General features: G+C 35.8%; 1 protein-coding gene across 2 annotated transcripts in view; it reads left to right on the top strand.

Moving 5' to 3' along the window:
- Positions 1–543, top strand: part of mmut (methylmalonyl CoA mutase) — a 32,520-nt gene extending 31,977 nt beyond the window's left edge. For both annotated transcript variants that reach the window (XM_067383212.1, XM_067383213.1), the window contains exon 13: positions 380–543. In XM_067383212.1, the coding sequence (XP_067239313.1) occupies positions 380–508 (129 nt within the window). In that variant the 3' untranslated portion in view covers positions 509–543. The remainder of the gene's footprint in view (positions 1–379) is intronic.
- The last annotated feature ends 17,016 nt before the right edge of the window (positions 544–17,559 follow it).

Below are 17,559 nucleotides of genomic sequence, written 5' to 3'. Positions count from 1 at the left end.
AATATTTATTTTTACTTATATTTTGGAACATACAAGTCTATTTTTTTACACCTGCACCATTATACAAGTAAGCAGATGTGATTTCTCCTGTGATTAACACAATTTTGTAAATGATGGATGTCGGTGCAGAATAAGGAATTTGCCATTAGTTAGAGGCTCATTATAATACACTGTTGAGCTCATAAAACTTTTTTTTTTTGGGGGTGATCCAGAAAACACTACATTTTGAGTGAACAGTCTATTTCTGTTGGAGACTGTTTGTGTTTGTGACTGTGATTATCGTTGTTATCTAAAATCAATTAGTTGGACTTAATAAACACACTTAAAATGTTCCAGGTTTAATAGAAGGTACTCAATACTTTTCTTATCATCTTTTCAGGACTATGAATTCCTCTACGAAAGCGGCGTCGGTTGTATCTTCGGCCCAGGCACCAGAATTCCTCAAGCAGCAGTGGAGGTTGTTGACAACATTGAAAAAAGCTTGGAGAAGAACCGACATGCCATGTAACCAGAGAACAGTCAGATTTTGTTCTTTACACACACTCTCAACATCTCAAAATGCACTTAAGCTTTGAGTAAGACAGCAATTCAATGGGATATTGACTGTGAATGATTAGAAAACGTTCTGATATTCCAACAGTTATCATAGCATGATGTAATCTTTTTGAAATAATTGACTCTCAGAGTTTTGTTTGATTGAAAACATGTGAAATCAGTTGGTTTTGTCTAAAATGTGTATAGTTTGACATAATGCATTAAACTCAGTGACTCATTAAAACCGCCCCTTTCTTACACCATCATTTGCTATTTTCAGTTCTTATGTGACAAGATGGCACACTTGTGTAATCTTTACAATATTTTCTCATCAGAAGCTGTTTTATTCAACAATAGAAAACACACTAAGCACAGTAAAGTATTAACTTGAATGATAAATTTTAGATATGCAGTGCAGTAATAGAAGTTTTCTGTAATTGCTCAACATGGCCTTATTGTGCGTGATCTCCATCTTATTGAGCACCATCTGTTTCAGCTTTTGGTGGAAAAGAGCATGTGGATGTTGAGATTATATGTCTATTCTGAAACCGTAAACCCTCGGTGATGTGAAAGTGAGCAGCTACATCTGCTTCCCGTGACTTTCTCTGCTTTTTCTCTGATTTTATTGCATTACCGTTTTGTTGTCCACGCATAAACCTTCCGTTAAATATAACATGCTCATGTGAAGTAATTTTAATTAAAAAATAGCTTCATGCTGGTAATTTCACATGTTCAGATTGCTTTTTTTGAAAGGAAGTTCACACTTTGGTGTCCATCACCCTAAACGGGATCAAATCTCAGCGGTCACTTCACATGATCCTCATGTTAATGTCAGCTGTTTAGCCCCCATGTAGCGTTTATCTTCTCTGACTGAAAACTATGAAAAACACAAATAACTATGCATCCAATTTTCCAAACAAATCAAACCGAGTATGACAGGACATGTGATTGAGTCTGACGTTTTGTTTGCGTGTCCCATTGGCTGTGAACCGCTCCTGCTGTGTGCCTGTCAATGTTGTTGACAAGTTCATGCGGCAAGTTATTAATGTTTTCAAAAATGTTAAATAAATTGAAAAAAGAAAACTATTTGATACATTGCTAAAATATTGCCTGACGGACATTCAGCAGATATTTCCTGTGCCTATATATTACAAATATTTTTCATATCCTATAGTAACCCAATGAATCTTCAAGAGAGCTCTGATTTGATCATTCTGAAGTTTCAGCCTTCTAGCTTACTGTGAATATGACATAGAGGTCAAATCAACTGTATTGCTATAGTGTATTTTAAATTTGCATTTTTATGTACTTAACAGGGGGTCAGGAGATGCAGGAACATTCCAAGATCATGAAACTTGAGAGAGTCTCAGAGGAATGATCTGAGATAAACACATCCAGATTTCAGTCTCCTGTCTTGGAATGTTTCCTCAAGAAATGAAAATAGTATGTACAGTAGAAATGTCCTAAAGCATATGTACAGTACTTGCATTTTTGAATAACAGTGATGCGGCCTTGAAAATCCAGTGGCAAATTTGGTCCCACTAAGTGTCTTTAATAACTATATAGTTATGTCAGAAAAAAGCTACAGTGTGCGTATTATGTTCGTGTTGTATTTCAAAACACATTTGCTGCTAATGAGGTGAATACAGTAAGGTTAGGGACAGGTTTGGTGGTATGATAAAGCAATAAGCCCCAAGAAGCCATGGTTTACAGTGAATTTATAACAGCTGAGGGGTTGAAAATGGACAAACCCAGCAATTGGGTTGTTTTAACCCAGCGGTAGGGTTAAATGTTTGCCCAACCTGCTGGGTAGTTTTATTTAACTCAACTATTGTTTGAGAATTATTCTATTGCTTAATTAAAATGAACCCAAAGTATGTTGGAAATTAACATTTATTAATGTTCAATGAATAATTATTAAACAATAAACATTTCTTAAATTGCTTATTAATAAATTTATATTAATAAACTATTTGTTTATTAAAATTATATTAATAAAATATTAAAGCTTATTAATAAACATTCACCTTTTGTCTATTATTGTTGCCTCTAATTGCATCTGGTTTTTAATTTCCCAACTATTTTGGGTTCATTTTAAGCTAGCCATAAAGCAATTTTTAAACAATAGTTGGTTTAAATAAAACTACCCAGCAGGTTGGGCAAACATTTAACCCAACCGCTGGGTTAAAACAACCCAATTGTCCATTTTCAACCCAACTTGGGTTGTTTTTAACCCAGCATTTTTTAAGAGTGTAGGCACGATGCGGAGCGGAGTATCACATCACCCCCTCAGCGGTTATAAATTCACTGTAAACCATAGCTTCTTGGGGTTTTTACCACACAATACAAATATTAAAGCCAAAAAATATGTATCAATGCAACTTTCATGAAGTAAAATCACTAAAAGACTTCCTTTCACTGGAAAAAATATCCCTGACCGTGAGCAGCAATAGAATTCCAACTCTCCTATGAAGGAATCACGAGTATTCGCTGGCTCACATGACCATAAATGATAAAATTACTTCCTTGAAATGACCATCGCATGCACCTCGTGGAAGGACCCTTCGTGAAGGGATTCAGTAGTTCACTTTCTTCTGGAACACCCCTACAAATGGCGTCCCCTTCTCGAAGTGCCCTTCAAGGGTGCAAAAATGCTGTTTGGAATTTGCCCAGTGGTACGACAGTACTTATTAGTGCGGTCAGTATGTTTACGGGAATTTTACAACGGCTTCGAACGTGGCTCAACCAATCAGAATCAAGGGCCGGAACTATCCGTTTTATGATTAGGTTTAAGGGTGGGTTAAAGGGATAGTTCACCCACAAATGAAGATTCGGTCATCATTTACTCACCCTTGAGTTGTTCCAAACCTGTATGAATTTCTTTCTTCTGCTAAACACAAAAGAAGATATTTTGAAGAATGTTGTTAACCAAACAGTTGATGGACCCCATTGACTTCCATAGTATTTTTTTCTCCATACTATGGCCCATCAACTGTTTGCTTACCCATATACTTCAAAATATCTTCTTTTGTGTTCAGCAGAAGAAAGAAATTCATCCTAAATCATTAATGTCACAAAAAATGATTTTCTAATATCCAACAGGGAACGTTTGAGTAAGGAATTGTAGATTAGGCTATGAATTTTGTCATACACTCTAAAAAAAAAAATGATTATCTCCCAAATAAGCGTGCTTGTGACACTCAAATTGTCACATCAAGTTTATTTCCATAGCACTTTATACAATAGACATTGCTTCAAAGCAGCTTTGCAATACTACTCAGTATGTGTATCAAAATCCAGTTATGGTTTTCAAGTACAAATTTAAGTACAATTTGTGCTTATTCTGTATATTATCTAGTACAAAAATGTATAAACAATGATAATCGAACCATTCACAGTCATTGCTTGGTTTTCTCAGAGGGATGCTTAATTGTTGAAACTAAAGATTAAGCTAGCCCAGTTTTAAAATTCCTCTTCAAGAAAATCTGTAAGAATCAAGCCTTTGAAAAGCTTTTGAGTACTGTCAATACCGGTCATTACTCTTATCGTCAGTGGTGTGTAATTTTAGCTGGTTAAATCTTTTATCTGTATGCTTGAGGTCAGCACGTCTGAGTGAGGTTCATCTTCACCAGTAAAGTAAGCTCTGATTGTCATGGTAATGCAGCTGTCATGGGGAGATCTTGGTTGAAATTTTCAACTTGCAGTATGAAGTGGGATTAAGGGGGCACTGATTGCTGACCCCAACATTTTCCCGTTTATTTAGTTTCCATACATTTTCAATGGAAATCTTGATTCTTAATCGCTTTTTGGTTTGTTAACATTCCTGTTTTTGAGCCAAAAAGCAGCATGTGACATTGTTTGACAGAGTTCCCACTTCCCAGAATCCCTGCACCAATATGATAAACACTGAACCAGGAAGATGCTAATCGTTAAGAGGTAAATAGTTTTACATCTGTTCTTTTATACATAGTTTTATTCGACCCAATATCTTTTTTGCTTCCTTGTTTTTTTCTGCTAATGTGTGAATTTATTAACCCTTGTGCGGTCTTCGTTTGTGAAGTACTCAAGTACACTTTGGGCTCTCCACAGACCCCAGGCAACAAAATGTAATTTTGTAACAAAATATATATATTTTTTTTTTTAACAAATGCAATTTTAGTCTGTTTATTAATGTTTTTTACTCCACATTTGTGCAGTTTTTGGAGGATTTAGCATATTTTACATTATATAAATAAATTATTTTATTTATTTTTTTTAAATAGGTTTTTATACAAAAACAGCTTTTTATGTAAAATTCACTTTATAAAAGACCCACATATCTAAATTTTATTCACGGGGATAACATGGATAATTTGACATGGTTTAGTGTAAGATTTTTGTCCATCTTTGGAAAAATGACGTTTTAAAAGTAAAAAAAAAACAAACAAAAAAAAACGTAGATGGCTGCAAAACTCCACTATATGCTATGTGCCATATGACTGACTGAAAGACATCTTTTCATGCGTTTTTTTTTCAGTTGGATTCATATCTAAATATTATGAAATCACAATTATAACAATAAAAGATTAGTATTTTTTGTAATGAAAAAAAAAAACAGTTTTTCAATATTGTTACATTATGATGAGACCCCACACAAAATCAAAAAAAAAAATTTCCATTTAAAAAAAATGCTAAACTTTGACAAAGTATTTTTTATTGTCATAATTGTTATTTCATAATATTTAAATATAAATCCAACTGAAAAATACTTGTGAAAAGATGTCTTTCAGTCAGTCAAATAACACATAGCAAATAGTTGGAGCTCTGGAGCCGTCTACTGGTAAAAGTGATATTTTTTTTTTTTTTACTTTTAAAACTGCATTTTCCAAAAGATGGGCAAAAATCTTACAGTAAACCATGTCAAATTATCCATGTTATCCCCATGAATGAAAGTTATTTCTAACTGTGGTTCTTTAAGTGAATTTTACATAAACTGTTTTTGTATAAAAACCTACTCAACAAAATATTTATTTATATAAATTTAAAAGATATGATAAATCCTCCAAAAACTGCACTCATATGAAGTAAAAACATTAATAAACAGAGTAAAATTACATTTGTTTTTTTAAAAAAACAATTATTTTGTTACAAAATTTACATTTTGTTGCCTGGGGTCTGTGGGTCTCTACACTAACATAAAAACAAGATATCACTCCAATTTTTATTTTTTTTTTATTTGTAGATCTAGAAAGTGTTAACTGTACAAAGTTTAATGTCATTTGGACAAAGAGATTTTTATTTTTTTTTATTTTAGCAAACGTCGTTTGGGGTCTAAAAAGACCCCAAAGACCTTATAAGTGTTAAAGTCCCCTTGTAGTCAATAATTTTATCCCTTAAAACTTATATTTAATCACCAAAGTGACCTATTTAAACATTTTTTCCTGTGAAAAAAAAAATAAAAAATTCTTCTTGAATGTAACTCTACACCCTTGTTTCATTTAGTATACGGGGATCTATGAATATGCTAATTAGCCCCACCTCCACTCACTCTTGCCAGCTCAGAGATCCACTTGGTCAACTTACTGAGGTAAATGCTGCAAAATGCTATCCCTTTTCACAACGTCAGACACATAACGTTAATTCATATGATTAGCCTTTTGCTTGACTGCATTATCAAACAGCTGCTAATAATGCGTTTCTAATGTTACAAAATATATTCCTGGAGTCAGACAGCTGCTTTCTAAAAATCAGTATCCTTAGAAACGCTTTGAACAACTCAGAACGTCAGTGGAGAAAGGCATATAGTTCATCATAACATCGTAATATGCATCATACACCCGCTATATTGCTAAATCCATATGATTTTTCGGTAACACTTTACAATAAGGTTCATTAGTTAAACATTATTTAATTTATTAACTAACATGAACTAACCATGAGCAATACATTTGTTACTGTATTTACTAATCTCGGTTAATGTTTGTTAATGAAAATACAGTTGTTCATTGTTTGTTCATGTTAGTTCACAGAGCATTAACCTATGTTAACAAGATTTTAATAATGTATTAGTTAACATTAACAAAGATTAATAAATGCTGTATAAGTGCAGTTCATTATTAGTTCATGTTAACTAATGTAGTTAACTAATGAACCTTATTGTAAAGTGTTACCGATTTTTCATATCAACAGAAAAAGCTAGTACAGATGTATCCAAAAACATTAATGGCTGTATTTAAAGCAAAAGGTGGCTCTACAAAGAATTATATCAGGAGACTGATGATTTTTACAACCCTGTTATTGTGGTTTTTCCAATTTTATTTGATTAATTTTCATGTTTAATTACTTTGTTGCACAGGACATATTTAAAGCACTGGGCCCGTTCAGAAGAAATGAGGTGTGATGTGTTGGAGCCCAGTGGCTAATATTAAAGAGAGTGTAATTAAAACATCATGCGGCGTGAGGAGGGTGACAATAGTGGTGTGAAACTGTTGTGGAATTGCACAGACAGATCCAGGTCACTATAAAATGAAAAATCTCATCACGTATAGCCATGGTTTTTCTCATATTTCCTCTTGCATGCTGTGACTGTAATTACTGAGGCCGAAAGACAAACAAGACTGGACTCCTCCAGACGTGACTGAAGGCTTACTGTAGTCCTCGTCATGCATGTGTTAATGCACTGCCAATATAGTTTATTTATTGAAACATCTTCCCTTTTTGGGAGCACTTTGCAATAAGGTCTCATTTGTTAATATTAGTTAATGCATTAACTAACAATTAGCAATACATTCTCACAGCATTTATAAAAATGTTCATGTTCACGCTAATCCATGGTGCATGTTGTTAAAGGATTAGTTCACTTCAAAATGAAAATTTCCTGATAATTTACTCACCCCAATGTCATCCAATATGTTTTTGTCAGTTGTCAGTTGAAAAGAAATTAAGGTTTTTGAGGAAAACATTCCAGGATTTTTCTCCATATAGTGGACTTCAACAGTTACCAATGGGTTGAAGGTCCAAATTGCAGTTTCAGTGCAGCTTCAAAGAGCTCTACATGATCCCAGACGAGGAATAAGAGTCTATTCTAGTGAAACAATTGGTCATTTTCTTAAAAAAAAAGAAAAATTATATACTTTTTAACCACAAATGCTCATCTTGCACTGCTCTGCGATGCGCCACGCATTACGTAATCATGTTGGAAAGGTCACGCGTGAAGTACCAATCCAGTGTCTACAGCGCAAATGTCAAACGCCCTTTACAAAAAAAGGTAAAACAACGATGTTGGATGATTTTGAATTTGGAGGAGAAAATGAGATAATGCCCTACGTCATGTGTGACCTTTCCAACATTTCCAACAATTTTCAGAAGTGTGTACTCAACATTTTATCACTTTGCTAAGGAAATCTTATTTCCCTGATTAATATTGACAATTGATCAAGCAGACATTCAAGAAACCCTACTATGTCTTTGTAAAGACTAATTGCTGAATTATAATACTGTATACTAAAAATGATTATAACAATAAAAACAAACATTAAAGCTTGCAGTATGTTTTTTTTAATGAAACCTTTTTCTCTCTCAGCTGCAATATTTTAAATTTATACATTCCCATTCATTTTCTGACAGCATTTTAGCCAAAATACTTCTGAAGAATATTTGTTTATAGCTCATTTGCCCATTTTCTTCTCACCAGAGGAATTTAATCTGCATTTATTCTCACAGTAAACTGCAATGATCTTGAGCAAACACAGTGCACAGAACAAACCAAATGAATAATAGTATTTGTCAGTAAATACAGAAAATACAAAACATCGGCTGTAGTAACATGAACACAAACATCAGTCTTTTTTGGTATGAGTTGCAAAAGTCATTCCTCTTATGCAGTATATTGTCATTATCCATGATATATATATTTTGGATTGCGTTTTTTAAAAATCAGTCATTTTATTAATTTATTTTGAATGATTTTACTATTTTGGTTTGAGTGGATATTTCCTCAATATTTTTTTAAAATGTATCAAACAAATCACATTTTCTTGAGATTATATTGTTTTAATTTGTAACCTGCCAATTGAGTGTTTAAAATACTCTCAATCCTGTAAGTCTTGTGTACAATCCTTACAAAAATGAATTATATATTTCTATAGGAAGTGACATAATTTTGGCACAAGCATCGGTGAGTATGAGCAATTGCTCTGAGAGCTAAAGTTATTTCATAACAGGAACGATTCATTAAATATCCCCCAAAAAAATGGATCTGAAAGATTTACAACAATATGATCCTAACTGGAACATTTAATTAAACAGCATTTCATCAGTCCTTTGATATCACATCAATAATCAAAGAATACTTTAATGGTTTTACTTTCTCTTGATCCTGATCCTCTGATCTTTTCGTCGCTCTAAGTGAATAATAAAGTTCATAGGCAAGTACAACATCAGAATGAATCCCTGAAGGCGCTCAAACAGTTTAGACGAGAGAAAAAAAAGACAGAATTAAAATGGACCATGACTTTGCTTTTTAGTACGACACTATATTTGCAATCAACGAAACACCTTTCAAATGTTTGGAGTCAGGAAGAATTTTTTTAAAGTTTTTGAAAGAAGTCTCTCATGCTCTCCAAGGCTGCATTTATTTACTGTAATATTGTGAAATATTTTTACAATTTAAAATAACTGTTTTCTATTTGAAAATATTTTAAAATGTAATTTATTCCTGTGATGGCAAAGTTGAATTGTTCTTTCTTCTTGCCCTCAGGATTTGTCTAATTTCGAGCTCTTTTCAATCTAAGCTCTGTTTTGAAGTGGTCCAATGAAGAATTAGCTTCTTCCCACAATTCCACCAAACACATTATCAACCTCTGGCTGGAATCCAAATCAGATTCTATTGCTTTTCTAAACTAATGAATTATTGTTTTATCACTGTTTTAAAACTGTACTGTTTATTAGGAAAGGATTTGGTGAACATTTTTAGTGCAGTGAGTTTCCACACAAAGATTTGAAGTGTCAAGACAAGCGGCGCAGCAACTGGGACGTTTCACTGGGTTTTAACTCCTTTATGAATTATGCATGTTCATCTTGAAACAGTCTGAAATAGAAACAGTCTGAGACAGCAAGTTTAAAGTATCACGTATCTGACGTAACAAATCAAATATTTATGTTTAGCTCTAGATGCTGATATTAACCCTTTAATATTGAAAGTGTGGTACCTGAATCTGGCATCGACAGCCTTTTTTCAGTTATGCCTGTCTTCAGTTATGCCTGTCGTTTACACTACGCCGGCGTTTTTTAACCTCAAACGCTGCAGACCCCGTTTTAGTTTGAAAATGCCGGGTTTGCGTTGACGACCATGTAAACAATACCGTGGAGACTGAACTGCAATCTTTGCTGGCTTAGTTGTCATTTTTAGCAGCCATTGTGCAGTTAAACTCTGCATTTTTTAATACCGTAGCTACCTACACGCAAGAGGCAACTGATTACATTTGTACGCACATGCCCAGTGTGCATGAACGGTCATGTGACATGCGTTTTCGGTCATGTAGTGTAAACTGAGATTGTTTCTGAAACGCTGTGGACAAAAACGAACAAGTGTAAACAGGGCCTGAGTACAAGATTAATATTTGTACTTTAGAGATATGCTACCGTTCAAAAGTTTGGGGTTGGTAAGATTTTTTAATTTTTTTAAAAGAAGTCTCTTCTGCTCACCAAGGCTGCATTAATTTGATCAAAAATAGTCATATTGTGAAATATCATTACAATTTAAAATAATGTTTTCTCTTTGAATACATTTTAAAATGTAATTTATTGTAGTGATGGCAAAGCCGATTTTTCAGCAAGCATCATTACTCCAGTCTTCAGTGTCACGTGATCCTTCAGAAATCATTCTAATTTGCTGATTTGAAGTTCAATAAGCATTTCTGATTATCACTATTTTACAGTGAATAAACTGTAAGATTGAATATTTTAAAGAAAAATGACATTTAAGTCTTAATGTCTTCTTAAGCAATTCATTAAAGTCCCCCTGTAGTCAATAATTGGATCCCTTTAAACTCATTTTTGATCACCAAATGCTATATTTAAATACATGAGAACCTGTTGTGGAAATTTTAATTTTTCATATGATTTTTACCTGTATTCTTGTGAAATATGATGCTTATGGAACATGTTATGATGTTGGCTTAAGTGGTAATGTTTAACATAATGTTTAACCAAAGTCCCTTTAAGACAAGTCATTTCACTCGGCGGCCATCTTTGAAACGCCTCTCGGGCATCCTGGGCATCATCCCCTATCTCTTTTGAATGGGGAAACATCAAATTCTCCAACTGTTCGCCAACCTTACGATTACATTTCATATTTGAAATCACCAATGAAATCTGACAACCGTCTTATAAATGTTTTATCCAAACGCTCGAATCATGACAAAAAATGTGTTTTTTAGGCTGCATCAAGCTAATTCACATGCACAGACCTAAATGTGCGTCTCTTCTGACTTTACCAGTCGGCGATTGGCTCTTATTTAGAAGGCGGGACTTATTCCGCCATATTGCGCGTTACACTTTCTCCCATTCAAAACAATACGACTGACACGTCTTGTGTTATTCTATAGTCTTTGGTTTAACATAGATGTTAGAAATAGAAAGAGCAAGATATGGTATTAGGACATGCAAGATGTGTGTTAAAAACATGTCTGTGCTAACAATGTGTGGAAAGTTACAGCCACTAAGGGATGTTCCAAATATGGTAAAAGGACAGAGGCTTCGGCCTTGGAGGTCAGAGATATAAAAGTGAGGAGAAGCTTTCGTTCTGGGTCTTACACTCTGCAGCTACTTGTTTCTGTATGACCTGTCTGACCTTTCTTGCAAGAAATAAAACCTTTAAAGACAATTGGACGTGTTTGTCTCTTATGCAGTAGAGTCGGGTTGATTTTTTGTCACAACATGAACCAAAGAATATGCAAATTAGCCCCACCTCCATTCGCTCACGCCAGCTCAGAGATCCACTTGGTCAACTTACTGAGGTAAACGCTGCACAATGGTATCGCTTTTTACAATGTGGGACACATGACTGTGATTAATATGACTAGCCTTTTGCTTGACAATGTTATCAAACAGCTGTTAATGATGTGTTGCTAATCACAAACCATGTTCCCATTCGCCATGTCAGAGTCAGCTGCTTTCTAACAATCAGCATCCTTACAAACGCTTTGAGCAACTCAGAACGTCGGTGGAGAAAGGCATATAGTTCATCATAACATCGAAACATACATCATACACACGCCATATTGCTAAATGTACATGGTTTTTCATATCAAGAGAATTTGCACATGGTTTGTCTTAAAGCATATTACAAATTACAACTTGATTTTCACCACAGGGGGACTTTAATAAATTTTAATTAATATATATATTTTTATGTTTCTTCCAATTGTTACTTATTTTCTTTCAATATATATTCTCTTAAAAGATTTTTATGTTCCTCCCCAAGTGTTTAACTCAATGAAAACATCTTTTGATAACATCTTATGATCATATGCTTCAGCCTGCCGTGTGAACCAGCACAGATACGATCATCAATGGTGGGAAACAACCTGCATATTCTACAACAAAGTGTCTGTTCTTTCCCACTGATGATATAAATGACTGCAGTCTCATATGATACATCAAGATACAAAACAACCCGGTTATGGCCACAGTGGAGTCATTCAAGCGAAAAAACCCAAAGCCTCAACTTGTTCTTTGGGTTGATGGGTTTTTAGTCTTTCCTGAGGATGGTGTAGTTGTGCTGTGTTTCGACAGCTTCCAAAACTTGCCACCAAAATCAAACAGGTTCAAATAACATGAATTTCATTTAACATGACAAAATGAGGATGACATATATACACTGAAAATAAATATGGGCCAATATATGACTTTGCCAAGTAAGACATACGCTATCTAAAGTATTGGGACACCCCTCCAAATCATTGAATTCAGGTGTTCCAATCACTTCCATGGCCAAAGGTGTATCAAATCAAGCACCTAGGCATGCAGACTGCTTCTACAAATATTTGTGAAAGAATGGGTCGCTCTCAGGAGCTCAGTGAATTCAAGCATGGTACCATGATAGGTTGCCACCTGTGCAATAAGTCCATTCGTGAAATTTCCTCACTACTAAAGATTCCATGGTCAACTGTTAGTGGTATCATAAAGTGGAAGCAATTTGGGAACAACAGCAACTCAGCCACGAAGTGGTAGGCCACGTAAAATAACAGAGCAGGGTCAGCGCATGCTGAGGTTCACAGTGCACAGAAGTCGCCAACTTTCTGCAGAGTCAGAAGCTACAGACCTCCAAACTTCCTGTGGCCTTCAGATTAGCTCAAAAACAGTGTGTAGAGAGCTTCATGGAATGGGTTTCCATGGCCGAGCAGCTGCATCCAAGCCTTACATCACTAAGTGCAATGCAAAGCATCGAATGCAGTGGTGTAAAGCACGTCACCACTGGACTCTAAGAGCAGTGGAGACGTGTTCTCTGGAGTGATGAATCATGCTTCTCTGTCTGGCAATCCGATGGACGAGTCTGAGTTTGGTGGTTGCCAGGAGAACGGTACTTGCCTGACTGCATTGTGCCAAGTGTTTGGTGGAGGGGGGATTATGGTGCGGGGTTGTTTTTCGGGGGTTGAGCGTGGCCCCTTAGTTCCAGTGAAAGGAACACTTAATGCTTCAGCATACCAAGACATTTTGGACAATTTCATGCTCCCAACTTTGTGGGAACAGTTTGGGGATGACCCCTTCCTGTTCCAACATGACTGCGCACCAGTGCACAAAGCAAGGTCCATAAAGACATGGATGAGCGAGTTTGGTGTGGAGGAACTTGACAGTCCTGACCTCAACCCAACAGAACTCCTTTGGGGATGAATTAGAGCGGAGACTGCGAGCCAGGCCTTCTCGACAACATCACTGCCTGACCTCACAAATGCGCTTCTAGAAGAATGGTCAAAAATTCCCATAAACACACTCCTAAACCTTGTGGAAAGCCTTCCCAGAAGAGTTTAAAGCTTTTATAGCTTCAAAGGGTGGGACAACTCCATATTAAACCCTATGGATTAAGAATGGGATGTCTTTAAAGCTCACTTACACGTAAAGGCAGGCATCCCAAAACTTTTGGCAATATAAGAGGCTTTTGCACCGGAGGAACCTTTTCATAGTTCCTAGAACTATTGGCTGAAGTACCTGGATTTTGCCGTGTTCGCACCACAGGAACTAGGAACGATTTTAGTTCTAGGAACTCCTTTTGGGGGAACTAAATTAGCTCCTACTTCAGAGCAGGGTCTAAACCAGCACTATAGATTGTAAGTGTCAGTAACGTAAGTGTACGTTGATTGGTCAAACGCACATGAAACTCCGGCTCCCGGCATTTTTAAAAAGCTGTGTAAACATATTTACCTCACAAACATGAAAAACAGCGAAAATGGCATTTACCTGTTGTCTATTCTCTGTTATCCCAAAACCCACGAAACACAACAGCTCAGATTGCGGCATCCTCCATTCACAGGTTTTTAACGTTTGTAAATGCCGCGTTTAAAGACGCTGCTGTCGGCGCTTCACAGTTCCTATTCGAAGTGCAAATGCAATCCCGGGGGAGAAATTAGTTATCGGGGAACTATCCTAGTGGCTAGTTCCTAGAACTTATGCTGCGTTCCAGGCAGGCACCCATAAGTCACGACTTCAAACCACGACTCATGACTTTGTAGCGTTCCAGGCAAGTCATGCCAAACTGCCTGAGTGTAAACAAACAAGCATGGAGGATCGTACGGGGCTTATGCTCATTTACAATTATTTCTATGGCCAAAGGTGCTTACTCCTTGCTTATTTGAGGGAAACGGAGGAGAAAGGCAAAAGAAGCTGTTATGCCTTTTATTTTACGTTATTTTACTGTGCATTTGCATAAACATCGCATCCGTAGGAGATGCCATTGTTGTTTCGCGGGCTATGTGACGTCATAGCGAGGAACAGGGAGTACATCGATCTAGTATGAGTTCATGGGTGGGAAGTCACGGGTCTGACTGCCGTTCCAGTGCACTTTCATGGGTAGAAGGTTGGAAAAACATGGGTTATGTGTTGCCTAGAACGCAACATAAATTCCTAGAACTATTCGGTGCGAAAGCTGAAATTTAGCCCTAACTCTATCCCTACCTCTAAACCTAAACCTACCCATAACGTCTCCCTAAAATTAAAGGGAAATGATAGGTGGATGACTCTGATGTGGAAACAAACACCTAATCCTGATTGTAAGCCTAAACTTCACATGAACTTTAAACTTGTCCCTCAAATCTGATTGGTTGTTTGGAATGTTGTTCCAGGATCAACAAAGATGATGATCCAGCACTCTTAAAAAAAATATATATATATATTTTTGGCAACAATGGTTCCATGAAGAACATTTAACATCCATGGAATATTTCCATTGCACAAAGGGTTCTTTAGAGTGGAAACAGGTTCTTCAGATTATTAAAATTTACACTCTTTACACTGACTAAGAACAAAATAGTTAGGGATAGCTCAGCTAAAACTGAAAATTGTCATTATTTTTTCACCCTCATGTTGTTCCAAACCTGTAAGACTTTCGTTCATCTTCGGAACACAAATGAATATCTTTTTGATGAAATCTGAGAGCTTTCTGTTGCTCTATAGACAGCTACATGACTACCACTTTGACACTTCAAAAAGTTCATAAAGAGATCGTAAAACCAATCCACATGAATTGAGTGGCTTAGTCTGAAGAGACTTCGGCTTTTGTTTACATATAAACATTGATTAATGAACATGAACAGAATGGAACCTGCTTCACACGCGAGAACAAACCTATTCTGGAAGCTCAAATGTGCTGCGTAACACGAGAATAAACCTCATTGGTTCTCGCATGTCAAGTGAAAATGCTTGAGCGTCTGTTTACCACAGCTGATGTTGATGAATGTTCATATGTGAATAAAAGCCTAAATTCAATCTGTTCATCATATAAAGAGATCGAGTCTCTTCAAAAAATTTGGACTAAACCGCTCAATTCATATGGATTAGTTTGATAATTAACCAAAAATCTATTCAAAAACCCCATTGATTTCAGGAAGATGGAACCAGGAGTGCTAAAATGCTAACTTGTGTCCTTGTTTTGGCCTAAAAAAATACATCTTCCTTGCAATACTCTGTAATTGGTTCTCTCATGTCATGTGGATGAAAACATGACTGCAAATGAGATTTTGCAAGTCTTAAATTATGTAAATTTCAGTCTGTTCCTGATACAACACTACTTTATTACTATAGAAAACTTGGAATATAGCACATGGGTCATACTTTGATTAGTTTTATGATACTTTAGTGCAAAAGCCTTAAGAAATTAAGGTTTTTGAGGAAAACATTCCAGGATTTTTCTCCATATAGTGGTACAGTGACCACCTGGCTATTGATCTGTTGCAGGACAGTAAATATGATTTTGCGGGACAATGCAGGACACGCGAGAAAGATAAATTTACAACTCTTATGCTATGTAAAAATTTATTTACATTTGCTGGCAAACTTGGCATATGCGCCGATTAATGTTTCTGCCGGTGGGTGCCCACAATATAATGTTGCGCTTATGGCGACATTAAAGGATTAGTTCAATTTCAAATGAAAATTTCCTGACAATTTACTCACCCCATGTCATCCAAGATGTCCATGTCCTTCTCTCTTCAGTCAAAAAGAAATTAAAGTTTTTGATGAAAACATTCCAGGATTTTTCTCCATATAGTGGTTGAAGGTCAAAATTACAGTTTCATTGCAGGTTCAAAGCGTTCTACACGATCCCAGATGAGGAATAAGGGTCTTATCTAGAGAAACCATCATTTTCAAAAAAAAAAAAAAAGTAAATTATACAATTTATATGCTAGTGCAACATGAACATGTCATACTAAATATCTTTATTTCCATAATAAAAGGCATGTATTAGGACTACATACAAAACCATATGTAAAAAACAAAAAACAAATAAGCAAGCCCAAGAAAAACTGTTGAAAGCAACCAGCAAAACACACACACTGAACTTTACAAGCATCTAAGCAACCATCTAAAAGAGAAAACCGTTCCACAAATTTTAAATCGACAACAGCGTTACATATTTGCCGAGAAATAATGGTAAATGAGTCTTACCTAAGCAGAAAATCTTTTTTCTAGAATTTGCATGCAAAATCATGAATTAATTCTGCCTTCACCTGCTATTGGAATTATCGTAAATACGAGCTTCCCGTAAATACGGGATTCAGTCCTGCTCTTTTATGCAGCACTGTCTGCATAAAATATATGAAATATAAATTAAATGCGGGACACTACTTAAGTCTTTCGGGATGCGGGACAAAGCTCCCAATTTCGGGTCACCCTATATAGTAGACTTCAGTGGGGTTCAACGGGTTTCAGTGCAGCTTTAAAGGGCTCTATATGATCCCAGACGAGGAATAAGGGTCTTATCTAGCAAAATGATTGGTCATTTTCTAAACTTTTTTACCACAAATGCTCAACTTGCACTGCTCTGAGATCTGCCACGTTCAAAATCGTCTGACATCGTTTGTTGTTTCAATTGTTTTTGTAAAGGGCATTTGACTTAGTCTTTGCACGTTCACTTTGTAGACACTGGATTGGTGCTTCCACTTACGTCACGCGTGACCTTTCTAACATGATTTTGTAATGTATGGTGGATCGCAGAGCAGTGCAAAAAGAGCATTTTGTAGTTAAAGAGTATATTAATTTTTAATTTTTTTAGAAAATGACTGATCGTTTCACTAGAAAAGTCTCTTATTCCTCGTCTGGGATCATATAGAGCTCTTTGAAGCTGCATTGAAACTGCAATTTGGACCTTCAACCTGTTGAACCCTGGTGAAGTCCATTATATGGAGAAAATCCCGGAATGTTTTCCTCAAAAACCTTAATTTTTTTTTGACTGAAGAAAGAAAGACATAAACATCTCAGAGGACACAGGGGTGAGTAAATTATCAGGAATTTTAATTCTGAAGTGAACTAATCCTTTAAACTGATCTACAG

This window comes from Chanodichthys erythropterus, chromosome 4, assembly GCF_024489055.1.
Source record: "Chanodichthys erythropterus isolate Z2021 chromosome 4, ASM2448905v1, whole genome shotgun sequence".
NCBI classification, from domain to species: domain Eukaryota; kingdom Metazoa; phylum Chordata; class Actinopteri; order Cypriniformes; family Xenocyprididae; genus Chanodichthys; species Chanodichthys erythropterus.
The sequence above is the reverse complement of the archived record's forward strand: the minus strand, read 5'-3'. Positions and strand labels throughout refer to the sequence as shown.